General features: G+C 45.7%; 1 protein-coding gene across 2 annotated transcripts in view; it reads left to right on the forward strand.

The window, feature by feature from the left end:
- The window catches only part of TENM1 (teneurin transmembrane protein 1), a 1,758,425-nt gene that overhangs the window by 1,325,718 nt on the left and 417,893 nt on the right, over positions 1-14,814 (forward strand). For both annotated transcript variants that reach the window (XM_069211839.1, XM_069211847.1), the window contains one exon: positions 6,352-6,495. In XM_069211839.1, the coding sequence (XP_069067940.1) occupies positions 6,352-6,495 (144 nt within the window). The remainder of the gene's footprint in view (positions 1-6,351; positions 6,496-14,814) is intronic.

Here is a 14,814-nt window from a genome sequence, read left to right on the forward strand (position 1 = left end):
ACTTCTTGGTTTTGTGAAGATATCTTAGTTTTGTCAGTTTGTTTTTAATTTACTCTTTACTTTGCAGTTTGTTTAGTTAAAATGTTTGCTTTAAATTTTAATGGATTGCTTTATTTATAATATTTACTTTCAAGCTGGTCTTTCTTGTATATCAGAATTTTATGTGTTCTTCTTTGGGCTTTTCTGGTCTTGTGGCAGATGCACCTGTATTTTGGAAAAATATGTTGTATACTTTTATTTATTTGTTATATTCATTTCATTTATTTTTTAGACATGCGCCCTCCTACCATGCAAAGTGTAGTCATCATTGGTGCAATTTCACAAGTTGCTTTGATATTATCAATTATGTCATAGAACATGTCATGAGTGATGTAATATGGGAGGTAATTAGCCGTGTGAAGGCGAATTATTTAGTTCATGACTCACACTTACTTGCGATCATTATAATCAGTATTTTTCTTGTTTAAAATGGTATGTTTTAACTGACATTTTCACCTAATTATAACATCACTTCAACCTTTGTTTTTTCAGTGAATACACACACACACATATATATATATTCTTTTCTTGGTTCATATTGTGTGATTGTTTTGGCACTGCATCCTCTTGAGTGCCATTTTTTGACATTAGATGTAGTTCTAAAAATAGACTGGTAAATGCATTCCCCAAATTATACATAGCGAGGTGCTGGATACAGGCCACATTAATTTGGTGTTTTGCATGTACCGCCGGTCGCCTAATCATGTACATTAGAAAACCCCAGTCTTATAAGAAACATGTCATATTTTGGGATGGTGTATGACATCAAAGAGTTGAAATCATCAAAACTGGCAGCAGAGAGTTGAAATATGTGCATTAAATGCAAAGCTATGCATTTGTACTGATTAATTTCTATTTTTGCAAAGGATGAAAACTCGGATTTGACTGTCCCACTTTCCCGTGCTGGGGCTCTTTATAAGGCAGAATGTTGCATTAAAATCATTTGGCAAGGTGTTTTGATTGATACGGCATGTAAAGTCATTGTTCTCAATAACTAAAATGTAATAATCATTGAATATCTTTCGTATGGGTTCTTTTTCTTGGGCTATGATTATTGAAATTCATACAACGTTTTGAACATTCCAATTACATGAGGCTTTTTTGGTGTATATGTTTTCCCTACCCTCTGAGCTTTGTGAAATGTAACATAGCGCTGTCCCGCGTGCATATAGGCTGACGAAATCAATACATATAGTAATAGTAAACTTCTAGAGGGAAAATGAATGCGTTTCTGGTACAAATCTAGCTCTCACCCATTTTTTATGGTCTTGTAGGAGTGTCTGTAAAAGCTCAAAGGGAACCGTGGCCTGATCTACCACCAACATCGGGTCACAAACCAGCCAATGATCTTTGCACAACAACCCATGTCAGATCCTAATTTGTGCACTGAGAATCAGTTGCAGAACAAAATCACCATCTCCAAGGGCTACAAAAATGTCTGCCTCATTAGCATCTGTGAGGCAGGAGTTATTTTGTGACTACTTGCAAATGGCTGTGAATGCAGGGATGGTGCCATTCAGGGCACAGCAGACCCTCATCCCTGCATTTCCATGTATTATCTACTCCTGTCATTACTCACAGTCAGCATGCAGAAATGCCACCACACTTTGCACTGCTTCATTTCTTTGCGAACGCACCCTAAATGAATCCTAACTGCAGTCCCTCTCAGGGACTCTGTTACAGACCAGACTCCTTATTTTATTATAAAATCATGGGGATTTATGCTGACATTTCCACTGCACTGCCCATGCTCTCTTCAAACCTCCAGTTGGTTTGTCCAACTTATGGGAACAGGACCTGGGCTGGTTATCCTTTAACATCCCAGATGTGCAATCAATCTAACATCTATTACAGGAAATTAAATCGGGGGCGCCAAGTAGGTGCTGAACTAGGAGAATTACTTATTTTCCAGGTCCATTCCTTTGTAGACTCATTGTGACCATCCAGTCTTCCAGAAGGTAACGCCCATCAGACTGCATCTCTTGGAAAGTGTCAAAATAATCACAGGATGTTCTGCACAAGCATCTTTTTATGCAAACAGCATAGGTGTGACAGAGGAAGAAATGCACTTCAGTAAACGGAAAAGGTAGGATAACAAGAGGAAGTTTGCCATCTAACATAAAGGATGGACTTGGAGTGTTGGTCCAGAAGTACAGATTTCATAACCTGAATCAAAAGAGTGTCATTCACGATAGTGTCAATCGAGCACCAACTCGGATGTCTTTCCTCTGTACCATGTCATTACCCCTCCTTGCTATCTGAGTATCCTTTGCAAAAAGTCAGGAACTTGATTTTGTTTCTTTGATTGATACTCACGTGTGGACACCCATCTTACAAGGATAGCAGTGTGACTTTCCCAAGATAAGGCCAAGTCTCCTTTTAATCACCTCAGGCATACATGATGCAGTTGTGAACTTTCTCACAAACTCGTAAGTTGGACTATACCAATGAGTTCTATGATGGTTTTCCTTACCCCCGGATTGCAGCAAAACTGACGTATTACTGGCACTCTGGTCACTGTTATCAAGAAACATACACCATACAAACCGTACAAGGTTCCTGGGAAAATCAAGGGCCCCATTCAAGCTTCTCAGTCTGATCCACATATGTATTCCCACAATGGCCCCACCATATGTGCATAAAGGAGTCTCCCAGAAAAAAAAAAATGTTTCACAAGCAAGATATATCCAGTCTTCTATTTTACATTGATGAAAGTTATACAGATAGAATATTTGCTGATATGGCCCTTAAATAGTGGACACAACTGTACTTTTGCAATAGAGTTTTACCCACCTTGACCTTCCAACTGAAAGCCCAGAAGATCTTGCTCTTTCAGTGATTTCATCCTGACCAAGCTTCTCACCTCTTCCTGCCCAGATTCAATAATATTGTAAGCTTTGAATGGTTTCCTAAATCGTGCATTATATATGATGCAATTTAACACATTTCACCCTCTTGCAGTGCAACTTTCCCTGACACTTTTGCCTAAGTTACATAGGGGCATTGTCATTAGGATATATTGTGACAAATCTGCTTACATTATAAGCAAATAAACAGATAACAACAGGTGTTATTACAGAAAAATGAATGTTGTGTGTACTGGGAGATTGCGAATAAATCCTATAATAAGCAACAAACAATCTTCATTGCAAAATGTCACAAGATTGACCAATTTTGTTTTTATGAATGATAAGATGGCGCACTTCTGATGTTTGTATTGGTGATTTTGGCTTTGTGTAGTTACGCATCGCATGGTAGGTTTATAAGGATATATTAATATTAAAGAAAAATAATGTTTTCTTGGGTATACTGAGTTGCTGACATTCATTTTCAGAATGTGCAAAATAGTCTCCGGGATCTGTGATTTTAGAGCCCTTCACTGCAATGAAATTAATTGAATGTAAATATGTTTGAATATGTTCGGGCACTTTTCATAATTCAAAGTAATGTCTTTAAAATGCAGTTTGGAGTTGAGGATTCAATTACTGTAAAAAATGGAGCATGCACATACAAGTGTGCACAGCCAGCTATTTACGGTGTTATTTATTGGGGTTTATTGGGGTTCGGCGGGGGCCTGGCCCAGTTTTGTCCAAGCATTGAATGCAGACATTTGATAAAATCTGCAAATACCTTTGTTGTCCACCGGCCTGCCACAGCAAATCGATAAAATGTGCAACAATTTCCGTTTATCGCTGTGACAAATGAAAGTTGATTTAGGACAAAAATACAAAGTCCTCATTACTTAATTTTCCTTTGAAAAGACAGAGGGCAATACAACTCGTTTACAGATGTGAATAGATTTAATATTGGTGCGGGGCCGCAGAAAGCAAACAGAGCTAGTGGACGGTCTGAAGTAGGGCTCGTATTGATTAGGGACTCACGAGAAGCCATATTGGATTAACAAACCAGTTCTATGGATGAGTTCATATTTAGTGCTATCAGAGGTTCGCTCATCCTGCCCCGGACTAGCCATGACATTACTGGCAGATCACCATCCTAGCAGCAGTTTGTGAACTTCTGTGGGACAGATTCTGCCCATTTCTACCGTAATTACTTTCTGTCTGCAAATGTGAAACTGAACTAGAAAAATGACATCTTTGCTCAGTGTTTCTCTTCTGCAAACTATTGAAAGACTAACTGTAAAGATAACGTGCCCACACCCAATAACAAACAAGTGGTCTTCATAAAAAAGTATTTCAAACTTTTCATTGAAGTGGCTTAATTGCACATCTAAATTAGTATTGAATAAAGAGTGCTCATCAAAACCTAAGTCAGGACGTAAATCTATTAGATGGAACTGGGGTAGGATTCTGGGTGGAGATTGCAGTACTATTGCAAAGTACATATCATGAACAAAAGAGCTGATCGGAGCATGAGCATTTAGCTGTCTGGGGCAGCAGAAGGAACCACAACTCTGTTACCTGATGTAGCACAGGTGCAGAATGTGGCTTTGCTCCCTACAAACAACAACATTGTGCTGTAGTCAGCGCAGTCACAGCACGTGGAGATACGTATATATTGAGTAGTGTGCAGGTAGCTGCTGAAATGCCTGGTGAACAAGCTGCTGGCTCATGGGCTGCAATGAATACAGGCTCCATTGATGGTAGCCCTGTAGTTTCTTTGACTACAATTTATCAAATTTCTCCAACTTGGCCGAACACTAAATAAATCTCTTAATGGTTTCAATTAATAGAATCTTACTGACATGTTCAATCAAATAACCCTTCAGCTTATTTGCATTCAAATTGTGCCAAAGAAATTAACAATAGAGACTCTCTTTAAATTCACTTTGTGTCAACATTTAAATAAGAAGTTCACATATTGTATAATATACTTAGTTATACATGGCATGTTTTATACAACTCTCTGGTTTTCAAGGCTATTGTTTCTTGTTCATGGTTCTAATTTCGGATTTCTCCAAAAAGGTATCTTAGCTGATTCTATGAGTCTCAAACTATTTTTAAAGTAATTAGGTGTGACAAAACTGATTTTTATTAGGGTAAGGACTTGCTTAACTTTAGCAATGTGTTTAGCTTAAATATGGGTTTCAGAGATTGCGGGCAAACAGGACCAAAGATTAAAAGTAGGTTGAATACAAACTTGAATTTCTTTGCAGATATCAGTTAATACAATTTTATTTGGTGATTGTTGTCTGAAGGCTACTTGTTACTTCTGTTTCCAATTAGACCTACATTTTTGTGAAATATTATTGAGACACATATGTCCCTGACTTTATTTCTAATTAATGTTAAAAAGTGCACAGTTCGCAAAGGTATTTGCATCCCTAGGATGAATTTCAGGGCACAAATCCCTTCATTTAGGATCATAAAGTCACATTTTCATTTTGCAAAATATAACTTGTAAGTTAAATTGATCAAATCTGATATTTTAACAGTGTGGTCTAATACTTCTCCAAGGAGTGGATTTTGATTGCTCCAGTAAAGGGATATCTGCAAGTTAGTGGGTATTCACAAACCTTTGGGCGACACCTTGCAACCTAAGATATATATATGGCTGGAGATTCACCACTGTGAAGGGCAGAGTTATCCAGGTTGAAAATGGTGAGACGAGACAACCAAAATTGAACATTGGATAGGGGTTTTTCATGAAAAAAAATATTTTTCTATGGAGAAAAAATAATTACAATGGTATAAAGTTCATTTGCACTTTGGTGTATCAATGTACTCCTGTTACATTTACTAAATTCATGAATGACTGCTGCAGTAACTTCTGCAATTCTAAAAATATTCCCCCAAAATGTACTGAAAACTTACTCGAAATGTAGTTTCATTTGTACAGTAGTGAATGTTCTTTTTTGTGTTTATAATCCATTCCAACCTTAGTTACTGTTGGACACCCTTCAGCATTCCTGTGGATTGAATTTGGTGTATACATTTAATGCAACATGACAAATTACTTAGAGATTAAATCAGTGTTGCTCGTTTTTACATCCGAAACTATTCCTAAATTAAGTGTGTTTAATGTTGTTTTATTATCAACATTTAGGTTATATCCACCGCTCTGAAAATCAGAAGTCAGAATGTGCATTTTACACTTGGTTTGACAACCTTCAATTGTTGCAATGGCATCTTAAAAATCAGTACTACAAAGCAATTTTTGTAATGTGGGCCTAACTTGTGGTTTCTTTTAATGGTATATTTTTAGGGTGTGATCAAAGTATATAGCAAAGGCTGTAGCAACTTGTTTCCCTTAAATTAATCTAACATCCATGGCACGTTTGATAAACAGATATTCTCTTGTTCCAAAACTTACTGTTAAATTATTGTTATTGTGCCATTTGTTTATTTTCAGTGTCCGTGGGATATGAATATGAGCCATGTCCTGATTTTATTCTGTGGGAGAAAAGGACAGTAACCTTGCAGGGATTCGAAATGGATGCTTCAAACCTGGGAGGCTGGTCCTTAAATCAGCATCATGTCCTGAATCCACAAAGCGGTAAGTGTAGCGGAGTTAGAGGTGTTCTGCAGTTCACATCACATACACATACAAAAGACATCTTAAAAAGTTTTGATCCCATGATAAAAATTGGTGGAGGCTGCACTATTTTTTCTGTGATAAGACAATAGGAGAGGGGGCTAGTATATTTTTTACACATTTGTGGTAAAAAAAAAAGACATTAAGAGGCGCCATAAAAAAGGAAGGTAGAGCGGGGGTTATGTACCGAATTAAACATCCATGGTCCTACTTCTCCCCACAATCTTGTGACTACCCTGAGAACCATTAAGTACCAAGCCATCCCCATGTATTGTGGAACCAAAATACAGAAAAAAATATGTAAAGCCTGCCACAAGATGAACCTTATGGTGACAGTAACCATGACAATACTTATGTCTAAAAAGTCTGTCCATCTCCTTTTCACGTGATGCTGCGTCAGTGCTCCATTTCTCTTTTTATAAGCCGTGAAAATAGTGCGTTTTACCACATTCCTACTCGGCAAAAAGAAAGAGATGCAAGAATAGTTTGCTGCTCTTTTTTCACACCAGTAAAAAGTTGGCAATATATGATCTTAGTGAGCAAGAAAGGTTTTCCTTCATCCTTCACTTCATCACATATATGGACAAAGGGAAACAACGTTACCAAACTATTTGCCAACCTAATTGACTGTCGAAAAATCCTATTTCTTATTTACCCCGCTCTGAGAGCAGTTGCAGATTTACTTCTGTCAGCAGAGCGGAAGGAGTATATTTATTTTCAGGGTGGGAATGGGAAGAGAATACATCCCAAATTGAAGGGGGTCCAGGGACCGGCATTCCTCCAAAGAGAAACATGTTTCACATATAGAAAATAAAATATGTTTGCTGCAGATTCCCTGAAGCATATTTGATATTCTTTATGAATTCCATAAAAGTTGGCAATTTATGCAAAGCAGGGGTGCAAGACCTTGTCGTAGATTTCATCTTGTTTCAACCAACTTGTTTTTTTCTTTTGCCTGCCGGCACCGCATGCTTTCTCGCTTCAAGAGATATTGTTTAAAATAAAGGTCTTGAAGCCCATCGAATGCTTACCATTTGTTGACTTAATTATCACTCTTCTTTGTTGCTTCGTAATTGGCCAGCATATCCTGGGCATCATTTCCTTTTCTTTCTCTGGAGTATGGACGAAGAACAGATTGATTGGGTGTCCATCCGTTGCTTGCGCTGTAATTGAGGCACTACTTTTTCCTCTCTCTTCCCACTCCCCCATGTCCGTGGTGGTTCTTCCCACTTCCATCCACTCCCTCTCCATGTTGTTTCCCCCCATCTCCCAACCCCGTACCCATCACCATTGCTTCTCCGTGCCTCACCCTCTTCTCCTGACCTTGCTTGCTCGTCCCACCAGAAAAAAAGCGATATGACGCAGCATCAGTTCTGGCCATGTCATATTGCTTTTTTTCTAACTTTACTGTTAACCATGCTGCACAGGCATGCGCCTGTAAAACCTGGCTAAAAGAAATAGACATTGGCAAAACCTATTTACTTTGCCAATGCTTCTTTAATCAGGCACAAAGGCAGGAATTCCACATGAAAGTTGACTAGCCTTGAAAATACCGTGGCAGTTTATTTTCAGGCTACAATTTTATATTTTTAATTTACTCCTCATGTACATTGAAATAAAGGACCAATGACATTTATGAAGTACGCAAAAAATGTGACCTACGTGGCCTGCTCGAACAATTGACTCATTTGTCCCATAATAGAAAATGCAGTTCTGTTGAGTCTTACATTTTGGATCAAGCTTCTTTCTATTATAGCCTTAGAACCCGCCGTAGCGGGCTCTACCGGCTATTAAAGGCCCCCTCCCCGCGTTAAATGCCCGAGCCGAAGGCGAGGGCATTTAACAAGGGAGAGGGACTTTAATAGCCGGTAGAGCCCGCTACGGCGGGTTCTAAGGCTATTAGAACATTCTGCCACACAGGGCAGAATGTTCTATCAAAAAAAAAAAATGTTCACGGAGCCCGAGGGGATTTAAATCCCCTCGGGCTCCATGAGGCTTTGTCCACAGCTGTTGCTGTGAACAAAGCGAACATTGGAATGTTGGCGCTGCGGGCTTTTACCGGCCTGTAAAAGCCCGCAGCAGTCCATTGTCTTCAATGGACATGCCAACATTCCAATGTTCTAATAGACAATTAATTTCACATTGTACTGATTAAAGTCTTTGCTAATTTATGAAATTCTTTGATCTGCTTCAAGCAATTTCAATGCTGGAGGAGGAGGTAACATGGGCACAGTTTGTACAATAAAGAGACCTGATCAAGATGATTGAGAAGGGACAATCAAATCAAATCATTAACATTTATAAAGCGCGCTACTCACCCGTGCGGGTCTCAAGGCGCTAGGGGGGAAAGGGGGGGTTATCGCTGCTCGAACAGCCAAGTCTTTAGGAGTCTCCGGAAAGCGGAGTGATCCTGGGTGGTCCTGAGGCTGGTGGGGAGGGAGTTCCAGGTCTTGGCCGCCAGGAAGGAGAAAGATCTCCCACCCGCCGTGGAGCGGCGGGTGCGAGGGACGGCAGCAAGTGCGAGGCCAGCGGAGCGGAGGGGGCGGGTGGGGACGTAGAAGCTGAGGCGTCTGTTGAGGTATTCCGGTCCCTTGTTGTGGAGGGCTTTGTGTGCGTGGGTGAGAAGACGGAAGGTGATCCTTTTGCTGACTGGGAGCCAATGCAGGTGTCTCAGGTGTGCGGAGATGTGGCTGTTGCGGGGTACGTCGAGGATGAGGCGGGCCGAGGCGTTTTGGATGCGTTGCAGGCGGTTTTGGAGTTTGGCGGTGGTCCCGGCGTAGAGGGTGTTGCCGTAGTCCAGGCGACTCGTGACAAGGGCGTGGGTCACGGTTTTTCTGGTGTCGGCGGGGATCCAGCAGAAGATCTTGCGGAGCATGCGGAGAGTGAGGAAGCAGGCGGAGGACACGGCGTTGACTTGCTTGGTCATGGTGAGAAGAGGGTCCAAGATGAAGCCGAGGTTGCGGGCGTGGTCTGCGGGGGTCGGTGCGGTGCCGAGGGCCGTGGGCCACCAGGAGTCGTCCCAGGCGGACGGGGTGTTGCCGAGGATGAGGACTTCCGTTTTTTCAGAGTTCAGCTTTAGGCGGCTGAGCCTCATCCAATCTGCGACGTCCTTCATACCCTCTTGTAGGTTGGTCTTGGCGCTGGCGGGGTCCTTGGTGAGGGAGAGTACAAGTTGGGTGTCGTCGGCGTAGGAGGTGATGATGATGTCGTGCTTGCGTACGATGTCGGCGAGGGGGCTCATGTAGACATTGAAGAGTGTCGGGCTGAGCGATGAGCCTTGAGGTACGCCGCAGATGATCTTGGTGGGTTCTGAGCGAAACGGAGGGAGGTAAACTCTTTGGGAGCGGTTAGCGAGGAAGGAGGCGATCCAGTCCAGGGCCTGGCCTTGGATCCCGGTGGAGCGTAGGCGGGTGATTAGGGTGCGGTGACAGACGGTGTCAAAGGCAGCCGAGAGGTCGAGGAGAATGAGGGCGACTGTTTCACCGTTGTCCATCAGGGTTCTGATGTCGTCTGTGACTGAGATGAGGGCGGTTTCCGTGCTGTGGTTGGTTCGGAATCCGGTTTGTGAAGGGTCGAGCAGGTTGTTGTCTTCCAGGAAGGTGGTCAGCTGTTTGTTGACGGTCTTTTCTATTACCTTGGCTGGGAAAGGTAGAAGAGAGATGGGGCGGAAGTTTTTCAGGTCGCTTGGGTCAGCCGTAGGTTTCTTTAGTAGGGCGTTGACTTCAGCGTGCTTCCAGCATTCGGGGAAGGTAGCAGAAGAAAAAGAAGAGTTGATGACGGTCTGGAGGTGCGGGGCGATGATGTCGTCGGCTTTGTTAAAGATGAAGTGCGGGCAGGGATCCGAAGGGGCGCCGGAGTGGATAGAGTTCATGATGGATTTGGTTTCTTCCGTGTTGATGTGGGTCCAGTTGTTGAGGGTGATGTCCGGGGAAGCGGGTTCAGTGGTGTATGGTTGGGTCTGGTGTCCGAAGCTGTCGTGGAGGTCGCTGATCTTGCGATGGAAGAAAGTGGCGAGGGATTCGCACAAATCCTGTGAGGGCGTGACGGCGTTGGCGCTGGCGCTGGGGTTGGAGAACTCTTTGACGATGCTAAAGAGTTCTCTGCTGTTGTGGCTGTTTTTGTCTAGTCTGTCGGTGAAAAAGTTCCTTTTGGCAGTGCGGATCAGGTGGTGGTGTTCGCGTGTAGCGTTCTTGAGGGCGGTCATGTTGTCAGCGGTGTGGTCCTTGCGCCAGGCCTTCTCAAGGGCACGACAAGTTTTCTTTGATTCTTTGAGGGTGTCAGAGAACCAGAGAGGTTTTTTGGTGTTGGTCTGTCGATGCGTGCGTTTGAGGGGAGCAAGGTTGTCAGCGCAGTTGGAGATCCAGTTTGTGAGGTTGAGAGCTGCGTCGTTGGGGTCGGTGGTGAGGGTGGGTTGGTTGGCGGCGAGAGCGGAGAAGAGTTGCTCTTCAGGGATCTTGTTCCACTGTCGACGAGGGATGGGTTGAGTGCGGAGGTGGGAGGTCTCGCGTCGGAATGTGAAGTGGACGCAGCTGTGGTCGGTCCAGTGTAGGGCAGAGGTGTGGCTGAAGAAGACGTGTTTGCTGGCGGAGAAGATAGGGTCGAGCGTGTGTCCGGCGATGTGGGTGGCGGTGTTCACCAGTTGTTTGAGGCCGAGGTTGGCGAGGTTGTCGAGCAGGGTGGTGGTGTTGGGGTCGTTGTTTTGTTCCAGATGGAAGTTGAGGTCGCCTAGGAGGATGTAGTCCGGTGAGGCGAGGGCGTGCGGGGAGATGAAGTCGGCGATGGCATCGCTGAAAGAGGCGCGAGGTCCGGGAGGACGGTAGACGAGGGATCCTCTGAGGGTGGTCCTTGGGTCGGTGCGAATCTGAAAATGCAGGTGTTCAGCGGCGAGGGGGGGGGGTCTTCGGTGGAGGTGGTGACGCTGATGGAGTCTTTGAAGATGATGGCGACACCTCCTCCTACTTGGTTGGTGCGGTCTTTTCTGGAGATCTTGTAGCCTTCGGGGATGGCGGTAGCGATGTCTGGAGCAGAGGAGGCGTTCATCCATGTCTCCGTGATGAAGGCGACGTCCGGGGCTGTGGAGTCCAGGAGGTCCCAAAGTTCAACGGCGTGCTTGTGGACGGAACGAGCGTTGATCAGGATGCACTTGAGGTGGTTGATGGCGCGTGGGCTTGTGGTCGTGGTAGTTGCGTGGTGGAAGATGCGTTTGCAGGAGTTGCAGGCGAAGGGTCCATGGGTGCGTTTGGGGTGAGCTAGGAAGCAGGTTTTGGAGCGCCCTGGGTTGAGGGCGTGGAGGGTGGTGGGGTCGTAGCAGATCAGCGGGGCTTGGGGGAGCTGGGGACCAGGGGTCGTGGCGCTGGGCGCGGGCCAGGCGCGGACGGGCGCAGACGGGCTTGCCTCTGGCGCACCTCCGGCGCGCCAGCGGCGTGCCCGCTGCGCGCGCCCGCTGCGCAGTCGCGCAGCGGCCGCCATAAGAGGTAGGAGGGGGGGGAGGGGTCAGCTGGGGGGCGGGGGCGTGCAGGAGGTCGCGGCGGGAAAGCGTGAGGGAGGGGGGGGGACAGGTAGAGTGAGAGGAGCTGGGGGAGGGGGTTTAGGGTGGAGGAGGGTGAGTGTTAGGAGGTTTGGAGATTAGGGAGAGAGATAGGAGTAGGGTTGTGAAGATAGGGGAGGGGGGGTTGTAGAGGTGGGTGAGGGAGAGAGGTAGAGTGAGAGGATAGGGAGATAGGTAGTAGAGGGGGTGGCGGGAGGGGGGGAGAGATAGAGAAATAGATAGAGAAAATAGATAGAGAAGTCGATAGATAGGGAAATAGATAGATAGACAGATAGGTAGGTAGGAGGAGGTGGAGAGTGGGGGAGTTAGATAGTGAGATAGGGAGCTAGAGAGATAGGAAGATAGGAGGAGTGAGGGAGGTAGATAGCGAACGGGTTAGCTAGGGGTGAGAGAGGGGGAGGCGAGTGAGGGAGGGGGATGAGGAAGGAGCAGGAGGGCAGGCTCGGGGGAAGAAGACGGAGGAGGTAGAAGAGCCGAAGACAGGAGAACAGAAGACAGAAGAACAGAAGACCGGAAGAGCAGAAGACAGAAGAACAGAAGAACAGAAGAACAGAAGACAGAAGAACAGAAGAACAGAAGCACAGAAGATCGGAAGAGCAGAAGAACAGAGAAGAACAGAGAAGAACAGAGAAGAACACAGAAGAACCGAGAAGAAGAACACAGAAGCACCGAGAAGAACAGAGAAGAAGAACACAGAAGACCGGAAGAACACAGAAGAACAGAAGGGAAGAACAGAAGAACACAGAAGAAGATTGCAGAGGGGGAGCGAGGAGGAAGAGACAGAGAGGAGGAAAAGAAGCAGGAGCAGGAGAGAAGGTGAGTGGCGCGGGGCAGGGCGAGGGGCTGGGAGGAGGGGGGTACTTACAGTTAGGTGGGTCTCAGGAGCACAGGAACTCGGGAACTTGGAGGAGCTGCAGCGGCAGGGGGAGCGACCTACCCTTGGGTCAAGGGTCGCTACCACTGTCGCGCAGCGGCCGCCATAAGAGGTAGGAGGTGGGGGGGAGGGGTCAGCTGGGGGCGAATGGGAGCTGGGGGGCGGGGGCGTGCAGGAGGTCGCGGCGGGAAAGCGCGAGGGAGGGGGGGGACAGGAAGAGTGAGAGGAGCTGGGGGAGGGGGTTTAGGGTGGAGGAGGGTGAGTGTTAGGAGGTTTGGAGATTAGGGAGAGAGATAGGAGTAGGGTTGTGAAGATAGGGGAGGGGGGGTTGTAGAGGTGGGTGAGGGAGAGAGGTAGAGTGAGAGGATAGGGAGATAGGTAGTAGAGGGGGTGGCGGGAGGGGGGGAGAGATAGAGAAATAGATAGAGAAAATAGATAGAGAAGTCGATAGATAGGGAAATAGATAGATAGACAGATAGGTAGGTAGGAGGAGGTGGAGAGTGGGGGAGTTAGATAGTGAGATAGGGAGCTAGAGAGATAGGAAGATAGGAGGAGTGAGGGAGGTAGATAGCGAACGGGTTAGCTAGGGGTGAGAGAGGGGGAGGCGAGTGAGGGAGGGGGATGAGGAAGGAGCAGGAGGGCAGGCTCGGGGGAAGAAGACGGAGGAGGTAGAAGAGCCGAAGACAGGAGAACAGAAGACAGAAGAACAGAAGACAGAAGAACAGAAGACCGGAAGAGCAGAAGACAGAAGACCGGAAGAGCAGAAGACAGAAGAACAGAAGAACAGAAGAACAGAAGACAGAAGAACAGAAGACAGAAGCACAGAAGATCGGAAGAGCAGAAGAACAGAGAAGAACAGAGAAGAACAGAGAAGAACAGAGAAGAACACAGAAGAACCGAGAAGAAGAACACAGAAGCACCGAGAAGAACAGAGAAGAAGAACACAGAAGACCGGAAGAACACAGAAGAACAGAAGGGAAGAACAGAAGAACAGAAGAACACAGAAGAAGATTGCAGAGGGGGAGCGAGGAGGAAGAGACAGAGAGGAGGAAAAGAAGCAGGAGCAGGAGAGAAGGTGAGTGGCGCGGGGCAGGGCGAGGGGCTGGGAGGAGGGGGGTACTTACAGTTAGGTGGGTCTCAGGAGCACAGGAACTCGGGAACTTGGAGGAGCTGCAGCGGCAGGGGGAGCGACCTACCCTTGGGTCAAGGCAATGAGGTTAGAGGTCAAGTTCTACAGCTGAAAATGTAACCATAAATATAAGCACTAAAAGAAGGAGAAACACCTTTATTATCTTATGATGCCAAACATGGCTGTCCAGTCATTGAAAAGATGCATGTGAAACGCCTGAGTCACAAAGAATTTGCTCTGACTTACTTCTGTAGTACTCATGGCTGGAATTTAGTAAACTAGGAACAGTACAGGGGAATGTCACACCTACTCATAAGAGCACTTTTTTGTGAATCGGACCGAAAGATTTAGTTTCACACTGTAAAGCACTTTCTCACTTCATTTGTTGTGTTCTAATTATTCAGTTCTAAGCAAGGACTGCCCAGCAGTCCACCCTTTTAAGGCAATTAAAGTGAGCACCATTAATTTAGGTGCCTGCATAGGGGGGACAGCTGTCCAGAATTAGCCCGAACAGTCCCGGTTTTTCCAAGACTGTCCCAGCATCACAACACTTTCTACGAAAAAGAATACGCCCCGATTTTGAGAGGGTTGAATGAGCACGCACATTTATCGCTGTGTTGTGAAGGCTCACCTTCACACCAGCACTCTCATCACAGCAGGGACCTGGTTTACTTGTTTAAAAGAGTCTCCTGCTGTGCTGCCTGACCTCATTCAGGCATCACCACAGCA

This window comes from Pleurodeles waltl, chromosome 2_1 (assembly GCF_031143425.1).
Source record: "Pleurodeles waltl isolate 20211129_DDA chromosome 2_1, aPleWal1.hap1.20221129, whole genome shotgun sequence".
In the NCBI taxonomy this organism is placed as follows: Eukaryota; Metazoa; Chordata; class Amphibia; order Caudata; family Salamandridae; genus Pleurodeles; species Pleurodeles waltl.